At 67.0% G+C, this 13,661-nt stretch overlaps 1 protein-coding gene across 2 annotated transcripts; it reads left to right on the top strand.

Moving 5' to 3' along the window:
* The first annotated feature begins 5,166 nt into the window (after positions 1-5,166).
* PANX2 (pannexin 2) lies at positions 5,167-13,440 on the top strand. 2 transcript variants are annotated; one of them, XM_004775399.3, is made up of 3 exons: positions 5,167-5,446; positions 10,176-11,621; positions 12,214-13,440. In XM_004775399.3, exons 1-3 carry the CDS (start codon positions 5,221-5,223, stop codon positions 12,555-12,557), a joined length of 2,016 nt encoding a protein of 671 aa, XP_004775456.1. In that variant the 5' UTR covers positions 5,167-5,220; the 3' UTR covers positions 12,558-13,440. The 2 variants fall into 2 exon arrangements, with proteins under 2 accessions (XP_004775456.1, XP_044943530.1); XM_045087595.1 differs by having other exon boundaries at positions 5,347-5,446; positions 10,223-11,621.
* The last annotated feature ends 221 nt before the right edge of the window (positions 13,441-13,661 follow it).

Raw genomic sequence — 13,661 nt, 5'->3', positions numbered from 1 at the left:
TGCATGCGGAGTGTGGAGGCCCAGGCAGAGCCCTCCCCGCCCCTCAGGACTTGAGGCCGGCGGCTCTGAGGACGAAGCATGTAGCACCAGACATGACAAGGGAGCCACGGGGTGGTGTGGACCCCACTCAGCCACCCTGCCCAGGCCAGCAAGTCCCTGAGTCTTTGCCACCAGAGGCCAGCAGCGCGGGCTCCGGGCTAGGCCTTTTGGGGTGCTCACCTCCACTCTGGTGGGCCCCATTTCACAGCTCGGGAGACTGCCTCGTGGCATCGGCCCTTTCTGGGCAGGTGGGGCCCTCCTCTGTCTGCTGGTCTGGGCTCCAGGCAGGTCCCCCAACGTGTGCAGACACGGAGTTCTGCGGGCGCGGTTCACGTGCCTGCGGGGCCCAGAAGACCCCGTTCACACCCAGGGTCTGGACATGTCGAGCACTCAGCAGGGCTCTGCGTGTCTTTCCCCAGCTTTGGCCCAGGCCTTGGGGAAGGCACCATGGGAGCTGCTCAGTGGTGGTGGTTCTGGAACCCTCCATGCTCCTGAGTGCACCAAGAGCAAATGTGGCTTAGGGCTGGGGGTCGCGTGACCAGAAGCCGCCCGGCACACTCGCTTCTTCACAGCCGTGGGAGAGCTGGGAAGGGTGTCGCGCGCTTGGAAGGCAGCTGGTGTGAGTCATGGACGCTAGCTCTGTGCCCCCAGGGCCATCTCCACAGGGAGCGAGCAGAAGCAGGGCCTCGGGGGCACCGGTGACTTGTCCCGGAATTGACCTGGGGCATTTCTGGGCCCACGGTGCTGCCCAGGGCGGTCACAGAAAGGGGCTGTGGGTGCACAGGCTCCTGACCCATGCTTCTTGTGCTGCCGAGTGGCTAAAGGGGACGTGGCGGGCACGTGGGGCCCAGTCCCCTTCTCTGGGCCTTGGACAACCGCCCCGCAGAAGCAGCCAGGGCCTGACAGAGCGAAGGGCTGGGAACCCCAGGTGGGTCCCGGGAATTCTGTGCTCGCTGGCCTCGTGGGGCGGCAGACCTCAGGTACAAACGGTCACCAGGTGTGAAGTCACCAAGAACTTCAGGTGACAGTGGCAGCAGGAGAGCTGTGGCCTCTGGGCTCCGCGGGGCACAGGGCTCCCTGTCTGCGCAGGCCGTCCTTGGCCCCGGGGCCTGTGCAAGGACCGGTGCCCTCCCCACTGTCCCCACCAGCCAGTGTGGTGGGCGAGGCGGGGGAGGGGCAGGAAGGAAAGCGAGTGCAAGCAGCTCCTGACACAAACCTAACGGCCTGGCCAGAGCCGCCGCCCGGTGCTGTCCTAGAGGACTTCCTGTGGCTCCTGCAGAGGACAGGGGCATGGTGGGGAGGGACAAGGCAGAGAGGGCCCCCACCCCAGGACCCTAGTGCGCCCCGTGACACTGACCCCACCCTCGCTCCCCAGGGTACTAACGAGCGGTTTGTCACCGCTGCCAACACAAGAGGCCTTCCTGGGTTCAGATGGGGACACTGAGGCTCCGTTGGCCCAGCCCAGAACCCATACTGACCCCCATGCTTGAGGACAGGACTCCACTGACTGCAGACGCCTCACGCGGCATGGTGGGTCAGCCAGGTGATGAAGTCGCTGTCGAGATGTGAGAAAATCCTGTCCTTGCTGCTTCGAGGAACGTCTGCTCTTGGCCTCGTGCACAGTGGCCTCGGGGCAGGCACCCTCAGCAGCTTCATGCGGCAGCGGCTAGGGTCTCAGTGGGCCAGGTCGCCTGCCCCTCTCTTGGCTGAAACCCCACTGTGCTCTCTTCACATGACCTTTGTCCTCCCGTCTGTCCCCCACCCCACCCCCATGTTCTGTGTCCTCTCCAGAGCGAGTGTTGGAGGGCAAGCCTTCTCGGACAGCAAGCAGGGACCAGGAGGGCCCCCAGAAAGGCCTGGCGGGGGAGCCACTGGTGGCCGAGCTTGCACGATGTGTTCCACCTTTGCTCTCCCACCGCTGAATGGCCACGCTTGCCTACCTGTCCTCGTCGTCCCAGCACTGTCCCCTTGTTCCTGCCCACACTGTGTCACGGGGACCTGTCGCCACCCTAGAGTGGTCAGTACACCTGCAGCCAAACCTGCTCAATCCTGCGAGCAGCCCAGCCGGTCCAGCTCAGAGAGACTGGACGCCGCCCCGGCTCGCGGGCCCGGGCCGAAGCAGGTGCGGGTCACGTTGTGGAGAGAGAGTCCCCACCAAACGCCAGAAGGACAGCAGTCAGGGTCCTACAGTCACTGAAGACCTGGGCTGGGTGTCCGGGGCAAGGTACTCCTCACCAGGGGGCCAGAGTTGTGTCAGGTGACGGGAGACCATGTGGGGTCATTCTGGAGGGGACGCAGGCCCCGGGACACCAAGGGCAAGAGGCATCCCATGCAGCCTGGCGGGGCCCAGAGCAGGCAGGAGAGTGCGTGGGGGGCCTCCCCGGTGACCAGGAGGCTCTGCTAAGCCCTGGATGAAAGTGCATGGGGGTCTGCCCTCAAAAGGAGGTCGAGCTGCCCAGACCAATGTGGACCCCTGGGGAAGCGAGCTAAGTGGTTCCTGCAGGCAGATGTGGCCTGCACCGGGTTTGACTTCTGTGCTTGTAGAGCCCTGAAGGAGACGTGGAGGTTGTGTCTACTTGTTCTCGCTTACCTGCCGTTTTTCTGCTCACCGTTTCAAACTGTTCCTTCCCAGCACGTCGTAAGTGTCCCCATCTGGAAGCACAACCCAGCAGCCTTTTCAGGGTGTCCGTTGGGATCAGAATGCACTCGCATGGCCAGGCTGGACAGGAGGAACCCTGACCACAGCTCCGTAAAGCGCGCGGAGAGTAAAGGCCAGGAGCGCCGGGATGACCCGGGATGACCGCCGCACGCCACCGGAGGGCCGCCCGCCCGCGCGCGCACTGTGAAGCCGCGGCGAGGGCCAGCCCCTGCAGACGCGCCGGCGGTACCTGGGGGTCTAAGAGGGCGCGCTGCTTGGTCAGCAGTGGTGGGAAAAGACCCCTTGCTCTACGGAGAAAAACCAAGCTGCCTTTCTACCTCCACGCGTGGTCTCGCAGCTCCAGGTGTGGCCGCTGGATGAGTAAGGCCACCTGTGGGGCCACCTGTGGGGGTGGCAGGGCTTGCAATCTTCTGGCCCCATCGTCTCCTGAAATCCCCGCGTCGCGGGTCACCAACCAATTCACCGCAACGCAGAAACGAAGCTCATTTCAACATGTCTGCTTGAGTCCGCAGAAGAACGAGTGGGGGCGACAGGGCCTCCTGCTCCTAGAGGGGCACCGGGCTGCCTTCGTGATGTGGCAAAGAAAACCACAAACCACTGGGGTTAAGAACACAACTACATCATCTGACTACATCAAAATTAAGGATTTCTATCCAGACTCCATGGACAAACCCAACAGACAGGAGGACTTGAAGGAGCCCGCGAGCAGATTAACAGAGCGGCTGCTGTAAGTCCAGGGGCTGCACGTGAACCAGCAACAGGACCTCTCGGTCTGCAGGGGCTTGAAGAGGCAGTAAACCCACAGGGAACCAGAAATGGCCGACTGAGAACACTAAAGCGACATTGCCCCTAGGGTGGCAGTTACCAGAAAGCAGATGGTGCCAAGACCTGGGAACCGTATGGGGACAGAACCTCGTTTTCATGGTAGGACTGTGGTCCAGCCTTTCTGGAAAGCAACACAGAATGTCCCCCCAGTGGCACCACTCTGGGGGGGGGTCCCAAAGGGCCTTAGGGACATCCGTGCCATTATCTGGGTGGGGCATCTGGGACCGCTGGGAAGTGCCTGGATTATCTGAGGGCTGCTGGGTTTGGAGGGAGCTGGGCTGTCGGGGAGTGTCTGGATTAGGTGGGGTCTACGTCTTCTGGGGGCAGGGACTCTGGGTCATCTGGGGAGCCACTGGGAAACTGTAGGCAGCCCAGCTGTGTCAGTAAGTAGTAGACAAATAAAACGTGCTGGAAGCCAGGGCTGGGCGTCGTTCAGAAGCACCTGCGAATCTCTGAAAGCATAGAGACCCTTGAGAAAGGTGGAGGCTCACCCCAGGGGCTCAGAACCCGTAAATACCGGCGCCCCAGACACGGAGCTCCTGCGTGACGTTAACCCTGCAGCCACACCAAACACTTCCCGAAGACGGCACGTGTATGTCCCATGATAGTGGCAAGGGGACAAGCCGCGAAGAAAAGGAAAACAGGATGAGCCACAGAGGGTCCGGGGGCAGCGGGGTTGACGGTGGCGCCTGCGCTCGGCGCTGCGGACCAAACCCAGCACAAGTGCGAGCGGTTGACCCGAGGGCGCCGGCGGGCACGGCCGGGCGTGGGGATGGAGGGGCTGGAGGTCGGGAAGGTGGCGGGGAGGCCGGGCCGGGCGCACCAGCACCCCAGAGCCTACCCCGGGGGCTGGCACAGGCCGGCCCCCAGCGCGTCGGTCAAACGAGGCAGAGGGAGGAGTGACTGAGCCGAGCGGCGGGAGGCGGTGCAGGGCAGAGGAGGAAGCGGGGCGCGGGAAGTGATGTGCGGGGGCTCCGGCGCTGGGGGATGGGAAAGTCGCCCCGCAGTGTCCGCGGGCCGCTGCCCCAAGCCGGGGGGGGGGGTGCCCCGTCCCCCGCGTGCGTCCCAGCGCCCACGCGGTGCCCAGGCTCCGGGCCGGGAAGCGGTGCAGGTGCCAGGAGGCGGGACGAGGCGACCCCTCCTCGCCGGGGCGGCTCCCGCGACCGCGAGCCCGCGAGGGGGCCCCGCTCGGCCTCTCCCCAACCCGAGGAAGAGGAGGAGGGACCAGTCATTGTTAATTCATTTTATTTAATTTAAATATTTTTTGCAAAGTCATCGCCGGCGCCGCTTCTGCGTGGCCGGGGCGGGGGGGCGCGGGGGGGGCGGAGCCTCGCTGCCGGTCGCCGCAGGTAAACAGCCCCCTCCCCGCGGTGGGAGCGGGGCCCCGGCCCCAGCCAGGGGCGGCCGGGGCTGCAGCCGAGGCGGGGGCGGCGGGGCGCGGGCGGTCCGACCCCTGCCCGCGGGGGCGGCGGCGGAGCGTCCCCCACCCCCGCGCCGGCCCGGCGCCCCCCCGCACCCTCGCCACCCTCCCCTGCCGCCCGGCGCCCCCCATCCGTCCCCGCGGCCCCGCCGGCCCTCCCCGGCGCCCCCCGGCCGGCGCTCCCCGCCCGCGCCCCCGGCCCCGCGGCCCCGCCCCAGCGCCCCCCGCCCCGCGGCCCCGCCCGCGCCCGCGCCCCCGGGCCGCGCCCCCGCCCCCCATGCACCACCTCCTGGAGCAGTCCGCGGACATGGCGACGGCGCTGCTGGCCGGGGAGAAGCTGCGCGAGCTGATCCTGCCCGGCGCGCAGGACGACAAGGCGGGCGCGTTGGCCGCGCTGCTGCTGCAGCTCAAGCTCGAGCTGCCCTTCGACCGCGTGGTCACCATCGGCACCGTGCTCGTCCCCATCCTGCTGGTCACCCTGGTATTCACCAAGAACTTCGCAGGTGAGGCTGGGGGCGCGTCCGCAGGTGTCGGGCGCCGGGCGCTCCCCGAGTCCCCGCGCCGGCATCCCGCCGGGGCCTGGCGGCGTTGGCGGCGCCCCGGGGGTCTCCCCGCAGATCCGCAGCCACCACCGCCCTCCCCGCACCGCTGCATGTGCCGCTGGTCGCCCGGGGCTGCCTCCGAACCCCTCTCCCCCCTTGGATTGTTTTTACTTTCCCTGCGCTCCCGTGAGCCGGGGCGGACCCAGCCCGGCCCTGGTGGTCTCAGGCGCAAATGAGACTTGGGGTCTGGCAGGAGAGACCAGGAGGGGGAGTGGGCCGTCTCTGAGGGCAGGAGGAGTGGCCAGGTGGGGACCAGAAGAGGCTGTTCCAGCTGAAGCCAAAGGCTGTCAGAGCACGCACGGGCTGCGGGCAGAGCCAGAGCGGCAGGACCGGCAGTGGTGGGCCCTGGGACCCGGCTGGGGTCTGGTTAGCTGCAGGGGGCGGCCTTGCTCCGGGCACTGGGAGCCCAGAAGGTTTGCGGGCAGGACCCTGAGGCCAGGCCGAGCCTCCCCCCGGGGCTGGGCAGTGACCCCACCTGGCCAACCAGAAGGCCCACGCAGGCGGGATAGGGCCGTGACAGGAACCAGTACGCTGTGAGAGGCTGAGGCCTTAAGCTGACAGACGTGGGGGCGCCAGGAGGACCTCCCCACAGGTGACCTGGGGTGAGGCAGCCTGGGAGGCACCGGGAGCAAGGAAGCAGAAGAGTGGCCTCCCTAAGGAGCAGAGCTGCGCAGGGAGAGGTGGGCGGTGGTCCACCCAGATCTGGCGGGTCCGGGGAGGCCCCCCGCGGGCCTTCGGGCCAGGCTTGAGGGCCAGAGGTGCCCGTCCATGGCAGAGGGGGCGGGGGTCCCGTGCAGCCCTCGAGGAGGGCTATCCTCTGAGGGACACCGGCAGACATTCTCGAACTCTGCATTGGCTCTTATACAAAGGGCTCGATTTTTAGGGCTCCCTATGACCTGGGAACCCGCCAGACCTGCGGCGGCCATGTGCAGGCCACCTGATAAGACACTGGGGGCCTCTGCAGTTTCTGTCTTCGGACACGAGTGCGCGGACACTCAGACACTCCTGGGACAGGACGCGCTCCCAGGGCCGGGGGTAGCACGGTGCAGAGGCAGGTGTGACCCACAGTGTCTCTCAGGGCACATAGGGGTGTCGGGTTACTGAGATGCCTGGAACTAAGTCACTCAACTGTCAGAGTCTGGAGGTTGACCGTCCAAAACCACGGGGTGGGCGGGGCCTCTCTCCCAGAGCTGGGGTAGGGTCCCTCTGGCTGCTGCAGCTTCTGGGGCCGCCTCACCCCGGCTCTGCTTGCCGTCCACATGGGCACCCTCTTCCTGGGCACGCGCTCCAAACTCCCTCTTCTTACTAGGCCACCAGTCATTGGCTTGGGGCTCCTACTCCCGTGGGACCTTCTCTCTCTCTCTTTTTTTTTAAGATGTATTTAATTGAGAGAGGGTGAGCGCGCGCCCAGAGGGAAGGCCGAGGGAGAGAGCGCGTCCCCAGCAGCCTCCCTGCGGAGTGCAGTCAGGACACCTCACGGCCACCCCCCCCCAGGGTGGGCCCAGGGTGACCTTCGCAGGATCACATTTCCCAACAAGGTCATAGTTACAGGTACCAGGGGTCGGGACTTCAACGTCCTTTGCGGAGAACACAATTCTGCCCTCTACGGATGGGCACGGCGAGGCAGGCTCAGGACTGTCATCCTCAGGCCCCCGGGCACAGGCCTCCGTTCCCGTGCTGTCCTCAGTCCGGCTAACCCCACATGGACCCTCAGCACCTCTCCATGCCCGGTCAGGCCTGGGCCACCAGGGTCTCCCGAGCTCACCCTTTCATCCCCGGTCCTGGTAGCTCCCTGGGCCTTCTTGTGCAGGCCTGCCCCCTACGGCGCCCCCGTACTGACCTGTGCTTGCACGTGGACATGTCTGTGCCCGCTGGGCCCCCTGAGCATGGACAAGGCAGGCTTTCTGAGCAGTGGCGGGCAGGCCGGCCGCTGCTGCCTGGCATCCTGGGCCGTGCTGCGTGTCCGTCGAACACACCTGCCTCGGCACCCTTGTCCTCGGTCATAGAACACAGGAGGGCTGCCCCACTCCCCTCAGGGTTTGGGGGGGCTATGGCTGCTGCCCTTATGTACCTAGATTAGGGTTCAAGGCAGGACAGGACGCTGAGTGGGCGTATGCAGCAAGCTGTCTCTTGGTGCTTCAGACAGAACGCATCCCCGGTCCCTTCCCCGGACCCGAGGACAGGAGGGGTACAGGGGAGCCATGCGTCCCCAGGCTGAACTGGGGAGGGCCTCCCGACATGCTGATGCAAGGGGACAGCTCCGGTGAGGGTGCGAGAAGGAAGCGAGTCAGAAGTGCTGACCCTCAGAGGGCACCGGAGACCTCTCCATCCAACACCTCCGGCCCCCGCAGTGCTGCGTCCACCTCCATCGCTGACGCCCCAGCCCCGAGGCACAGGCCAGCGTGCCCTGCCACTGCCGGAAGGATCCACACCCCAGCGGCTAGGAGCTGGCTTGGCGCAAGGGGCTGTGACTCACCCCACCCCCACCCTTACTCGGGTCCTCGCTGCAAGGGGACCCCTGCAGCAGGGCGACACCCACTCTCTGCACCCTGATTTGCTCATCAGGGTCGTGTGGTAAACGCGTACTGGCTACAGAGTTGGGGTGAGCTGCTGACAAGGCAGCACTGGGCCCCTAGCCTAAACCTCCCCCGTCCGGAGGGCAGAGGAGGCAGGAAGACTCCTGTGTTTCCTGGCCAGGGTTGCCACGAGCAGGCCCCTCACTGTGCCAACCCACTCAGCAGTGGACCGGGAGGCCGCCCCGACGAGTCGTCGGGTTCCGCAGATGTCCTCCGGCCCCGCACAGGGAACGGCCAGCTGCTTTTTCTTAAAGGAGCCAGATAGCTGGGCCCCACGTGTCCTGGGTGCCTGTCTAGCCTGGGGGCATGTAGGTGTCCCCAGAGTGCGCACCCTGTCCGCAGAGGGGAGAGGGTAGGTGCTCCGCCCATGGGGCCTGGCGCACGTGGGCTTCAGGGCCTGTGCCGAGTTCTCGGAGGGCCCGGGGAGCCAGAGAGGCCGCCTGCTCTCTGGGGAGGGGTTGCTGCACGTCTCGGGGGCCAAGTCCCCCGACCCTCACCTGCAGGCTCTGAGGGTCTCACCCTCCCTCCTGCGTGGGGGTCCCACCCCCGCAGGGCCCCCAGCACCGCGGGAAAACGTCTGTTCAGGGGACAGGACAGGGTCTCGGCAGAGGAGGCCGCTGGCCCCGGGTCCGGCCACCCCAGGTTAGCTCCCGCCTGGTGCGCTGAGCGACCACAAACTCAGGGGCTCAAAATAACACATGACCCTAGGGTTCTGCGGCTCAGAAGCCTGGTGGGCATTACAGGCGAGCGCGTGGGGCTCGGTAGGGCCCAGCTGCTTCTGGAGGCGCCCGGAGGCCCTGTTGTTCGCCTTTTCCGGTTTCTAAAGACCCTGCGCTCCCGGGCTTGTGGGCTGACCGCCTCCTTCCGGCCCAGCCCAGTGGCCTCTACTTTCTCCCCCACATCCTTGACTCCAGCCCTCTCGCCCCCCCACCCTCTAAGGACCCCCGAGATCACACTGGGGCCACCCAGTAACCCAGGACCATCCCCCTCCCCAGCCTCGCCTAATCCCCCTTGCGGGGTCTGCGCAAGGTTCTGTGTATTAGCACGTGGCCGCTTGGATAGCCCTGTGTGGACGTCTGTTAGGCCCCCGGGGTTTGAAAAGGGTCTGCACCTCCCCAGGAGGCCAGGGGGCGGGCATGAGCCCAGTCTGGGGCTAGGATCCCACCGGCCCAAGCCTGTAGGAGGGCCGCCGACCCCTGGCCTCTGCGGTGAGAGGGGCTCCAGCTGGCCTGGCAGCAGCGTGGCCAGGCCTTTGGGGCCGTGAACATGGAGGCTGGTGCTGCAGAGGGACAGCTCCAAGCCTGCCAAGTGTTACCCTTTGGAGAAGTGTCCAAAGCCCCGCACAGCCCTGACACATTCTCTGGCTCTTGCTTTGTGCCATCACCATCTGGAAAGGAAAGGAAGTTCAGTGACGGGCTTTTCTCCTGCGACTTGGAAGGTTTCCACTGGTGACCCTGGTGGTGACCCTGCCGTCCTGGTGAGGGCTTCCTGTTCGAGTCCAGGTCACCACCTGGGCCCACCCAGCGCCCAGGACGCCTGGGTCTGCCCTTCTCCAGGACAGTGGGTCTGGGAGAGATACCCCATGCCCTCAAGGGCAGGCGGGACCCACTCTTGCGCCACCGTAACTGCCTCTGGCCAGGTCGGCCCTGACCAGGCCTTCCACCCTCCTGAAGACGGAGCCCCCTGGCAGAGCAGCCCCAGGGCGGGTAGGTGTGCGGAGTGGCCGGGCCCGGCCGCCTCCCCTGTGGGACTGGGTGTCCCCCCACATGAATGCAGACTGTACACATAGAGAGAGGGACTCCAGGCTTGCAGCGCAGGTCAGTCCCTGGGGGGCTGTACCCCCACCCTGTGCCCCGGCCAGCCGCTGTATGTGTGGGGGTCTCCAGGGTGAGACCCCACACCCAGCCACCAGTCGGTCATACAGGGGACCGTGCATCTCCTGGGACCGGGGCGTTTCTACTGGGGGAACAGCCGTCCCTGGTGTGTCTGGCGCGTTCCCCCGCCCCCTCCCCAGCGCCCCAGCGCCCCAGCCCGAGTGTCCTCTCTGCCCTCAGAGGAGCCCATTTACTGCTACACGCCGCACAACTTCACTCGCGACCAGGCGCTGTATGCTCGTGGCTACTGCTGGACGGAGCTGCGGGACGCACTGCCCGGCGTGGACGCCAGCCTGTGGCCGTCGCTGTTTGAGCACAAGCTGCTGCCCTACTCGCTGCTGGCCTTCGCGGCCATCATGTATGTGCCGGCGCTGGGCTGGGAGTTCCTGGCCTCCACCCGCCTCACCTCCGAGCTCAACTTCCTGCTGCAGGAGATCGACAACTGCTACCACCGCGCAGCCGAGGGCCGCGCCCCCAAGATCGAAAAGCAGATCCAGTCCAAGGGGCCCGGCATCACGGAGCGCGAGCGGCGCGAGATCATCGAGAACGCGGAGAAGGAGAAGAGCCCTGAGCAGAACCTGTTCGAGAAGTACCTGGAGCGCCGTGGCCGCAGCAACTTCCTGGCCAAGCTGTACCTGGCGCGGCACCTGCTCATCCTGCTGCTCAGCGTGGCGCCCATCTCCTACCTGTGCACCTACTACGCCACCCAGAAGCAGAACGAGTTCACGTGCGCCCTGGGCGCGGCCCCGGACGGGCCGGCCGGCGCGGGCCCCGCGGTGCGCGTCAGCTGCAAGCTGCCGTCGGTGCAGCTGCAGCGCATCGTGGCCGGCGTGGACATCGTGCTGCTGTGCGCCATGAACCTCATCATCCTCGTCAACCTCATCCACCTGTTCATCTTCCGCAAGAGCAACTTCATCTTCGACAAGCTGCACAAGGTGGGCATCAAGACGCGCCGGCAGTGGCGCCGCTCCCAGTTCTGCGACATCAACATCCTGGCCATGTTCTGCAACGAGAACCGCGACCACATCAAGTCGCTCAACCGGCTGGACTTCATCACCAACGAGAGCGACCTCATGTACGACAACGTGGTGCGGCAGCTGCTGGCCGCGCTGGCCCAGTCCAACCACGACGCCACGCCCACCGTGCGCGACGCGGGGGTGCAGACGGCCGACCCCAGCGCCAACCCCGCCGAGCCCGACGGCGCCGCCGAGCCGCCCGTCGTCAAGCGGCCGCGCAGGAAGATGAAGTGGATCCCCACGGGCAACCCGCTGCCGCAGCCCTTCAAGGAGCCGCTGGCCATCATGCGCGTGGACAACAGCAAGGCCGACAAGCCCAAGCCCGTGCGCCGCAAGACGGCCACGGACACGCTGATCGCGCCGCTGCTGGACGCGGGCGCGCGCGCCGCGCACCACTACAAGGGCGGCGGGGCCGACGCGGGGCCGGCGCCCGACAAGAAGCACGCGCGCCACTTCTCCCTGGACGTGCACCCCTACATCCTGGGCACCAAGAAGGCCAAGCCCGAGGCCGTGCCCGCCGCCGCCCTGCCCGCCTCCCGGAGCCAGGAAGGGGGTTTCCTGTCCCAGGCGGAGGAGTGCGCGCTGGGCTTGGCCGCAGCACCCACCAAAGGTAGGCGGCGGGGGATCCCCGGCCCCGGGGGAGGCAGCCCCCCGCCCCCGCCTCCCTGCGCGGTTCTCCGCAGACCGGGCGTCTGGGAACCGTGTGCGCGGGCCGGGGGGTTGGGGGGGGGCAGCTGGGTGGAAGAGGGGGCTGCGCGGCCAGGGGCCGGCCTTGGGACAGAAGGCAGGCGGGAGGGGCCCTGCCCAGCAGGCGGGAGGGGCCCTGCCCAGCAGGCGGGAGGAACGCTAGCAGGAGGGCCCGAGGGGACAAGACTGGAGGTTGTTCAGGCTCTACAGAAGGTTCTGGAAGTAGGCCCTGCTGCTCCTGAGGCAGTGGGAGGTTCGGCCCACGCGGGCTGGAGCCTGCAGAGAGGGTCTCGGCGCAGCCCCGCGTGGCTGAGGAAGCAGAAGGAGGGAGAATCAAGCCCCCCCACGGCGCCTGGGGGGCCTAAGGCCCAGCCGGGTCCTGGGTGACCAGCCTCTGCGGGGGGGGGGGGGGGGGGGGGGGGTCCGAGAGGGGCCAGGTGCGGGGGGGGGGGGGGGGGGGGAGGAGGTGCACAGCCTGCAGCGTGTGACCTGCCCCTGTCCTCGGCCGTTTGCAGACACTCCGCTCCCTGAGAAGGAGATCCTGTACCCAGCAGAGCCCGCCCGGGCGGCACTTCCTTCCGGGGGCCCATTTCACGTTTGCTCGCCCCCAGCGGCCGCCACCACGGCCCCTCTGTCGCCAGCCAGTCTGGGCAAAGCCGACCCCCTCGCCATCCTGAGCCGCAACGCCACGCACCCGCTGCTGCACATCGGCACGCTGTACGAAGCCCGGGAGGAGGAGGACGGGGGTCCCCGCGCGGCCCCGGACGTGGGCAGTCTCCTTGCCATCCCCCCCCCGCAGCAGATCCTCATCGCCACGTTCGACGAGCCGAGGACGGTAGTGAGTACCGTGGAGTTCTGAGCAACGGGGCTGCCCGGGCCACCGCCGTGCCCTCCGCGTGCCCAGGGAGCGCCGCTGACCCCAGCCCAACGTGGACGGGGCCTCTGCTTCGCCCAGCACCGCCCGCCCCTCCTGGCCTCCTGTCCGCATGCCACGGGGCCGACTCCTTGCCCACCCGGCCCCCAAGACAGCATCGCTGGCCTGCTGGCTGGGCCGGGGGCTGGCCTTGAGCCCGGCGGAGCACCCCCCCCACCAGCCAGAAAGGCCTGGAGCCGCCCCCCCACCCCCGATCAGGCACTCGGCTGCAAGGTGAAGAGTTTATTTTTTTAGTCAATTCTGTTCTGGGCCCAGGCGGAAGCAGGACAGCTCTGGGCCTGAGTCTGGAAGGAAGCTGGGGGTGATCCCACCTCCGGGCCTGGCTGTGCACAGGGCCGTGCTCAGGACCCGCTCCTGCACTGGGAGGTGCCGGGGCCCCCTCCGTCAGACCGACATGCACTTTCTCCCTGTCTCCCGACCTGCCTGTCCTCTGCTTTACTAGGACCACTGTAACTACCGAGGGGGCCGCTGCCGGGCACAGGGCGGTGTGTGCGTGCGCGCGTGACCACGAGGACGAGGACGCCAGTGTGCATGGATGTGTGTGTGAGTGGGCGTGAGCGCGGACGCACGGGGGTGTGATCGGGCACGGGGCTGAGACCGTGTGGACGCCCGCGTGCAAGGCAAGGAATCCAACGCAATAACCATGTCCCCCACCCAGGCCCCCAGCCCCCCACCCGAGGCCCCACATGGCTTCCCGTGGGCACCCAGGGCTGGCGCGGAGGGTCTGCCCCTATTACCTCAGCCACGGTGACAACGGGACAGTATTAACAAGGTAGCACCGAGCAGATCAATAAATATTATTCTGATACCGCCTGAGTCCCGTGTGGTCCGTCCTGCGGGAGGCCGGTGCTCTGACCGGCCTTCCTGCATCTGGACGACCTGCCTCCTGGTCACCTTGGGGGCCCCGCTGCACCCACCCTGAGGCAGGAGCACATGGCTGTCCCTTGCGCTTGACCTGCCATGACCTCTGACTCCGAGGCTCTCACTCCGGGCCTAGGGGGCATATCAGGTGCGCCCTGCCCTCCCTGC

Source organism: Mustela putorius, unplaced genomic scaffold, assembly GCF_011764305.1.
Source record: "Mustela putorius furo isolate JIRA1106 unplaced genomic scaffold, ASM1176430v1.1 tig00001419_pilon_pilon_pilon, whole genome shotgun sequence".
Classification (NCBI taxonomy): domain Eukaryota; kingdom Metazoa; phylum Chordata; class Mammalia; order Carnivora; family Mustelidae; genus Mustela; species Mustela putorius.
Note: the sequence above shows the minus strand (reverse complement) of the source record. Positions and strands in the feature narration are given on the sequence as shown.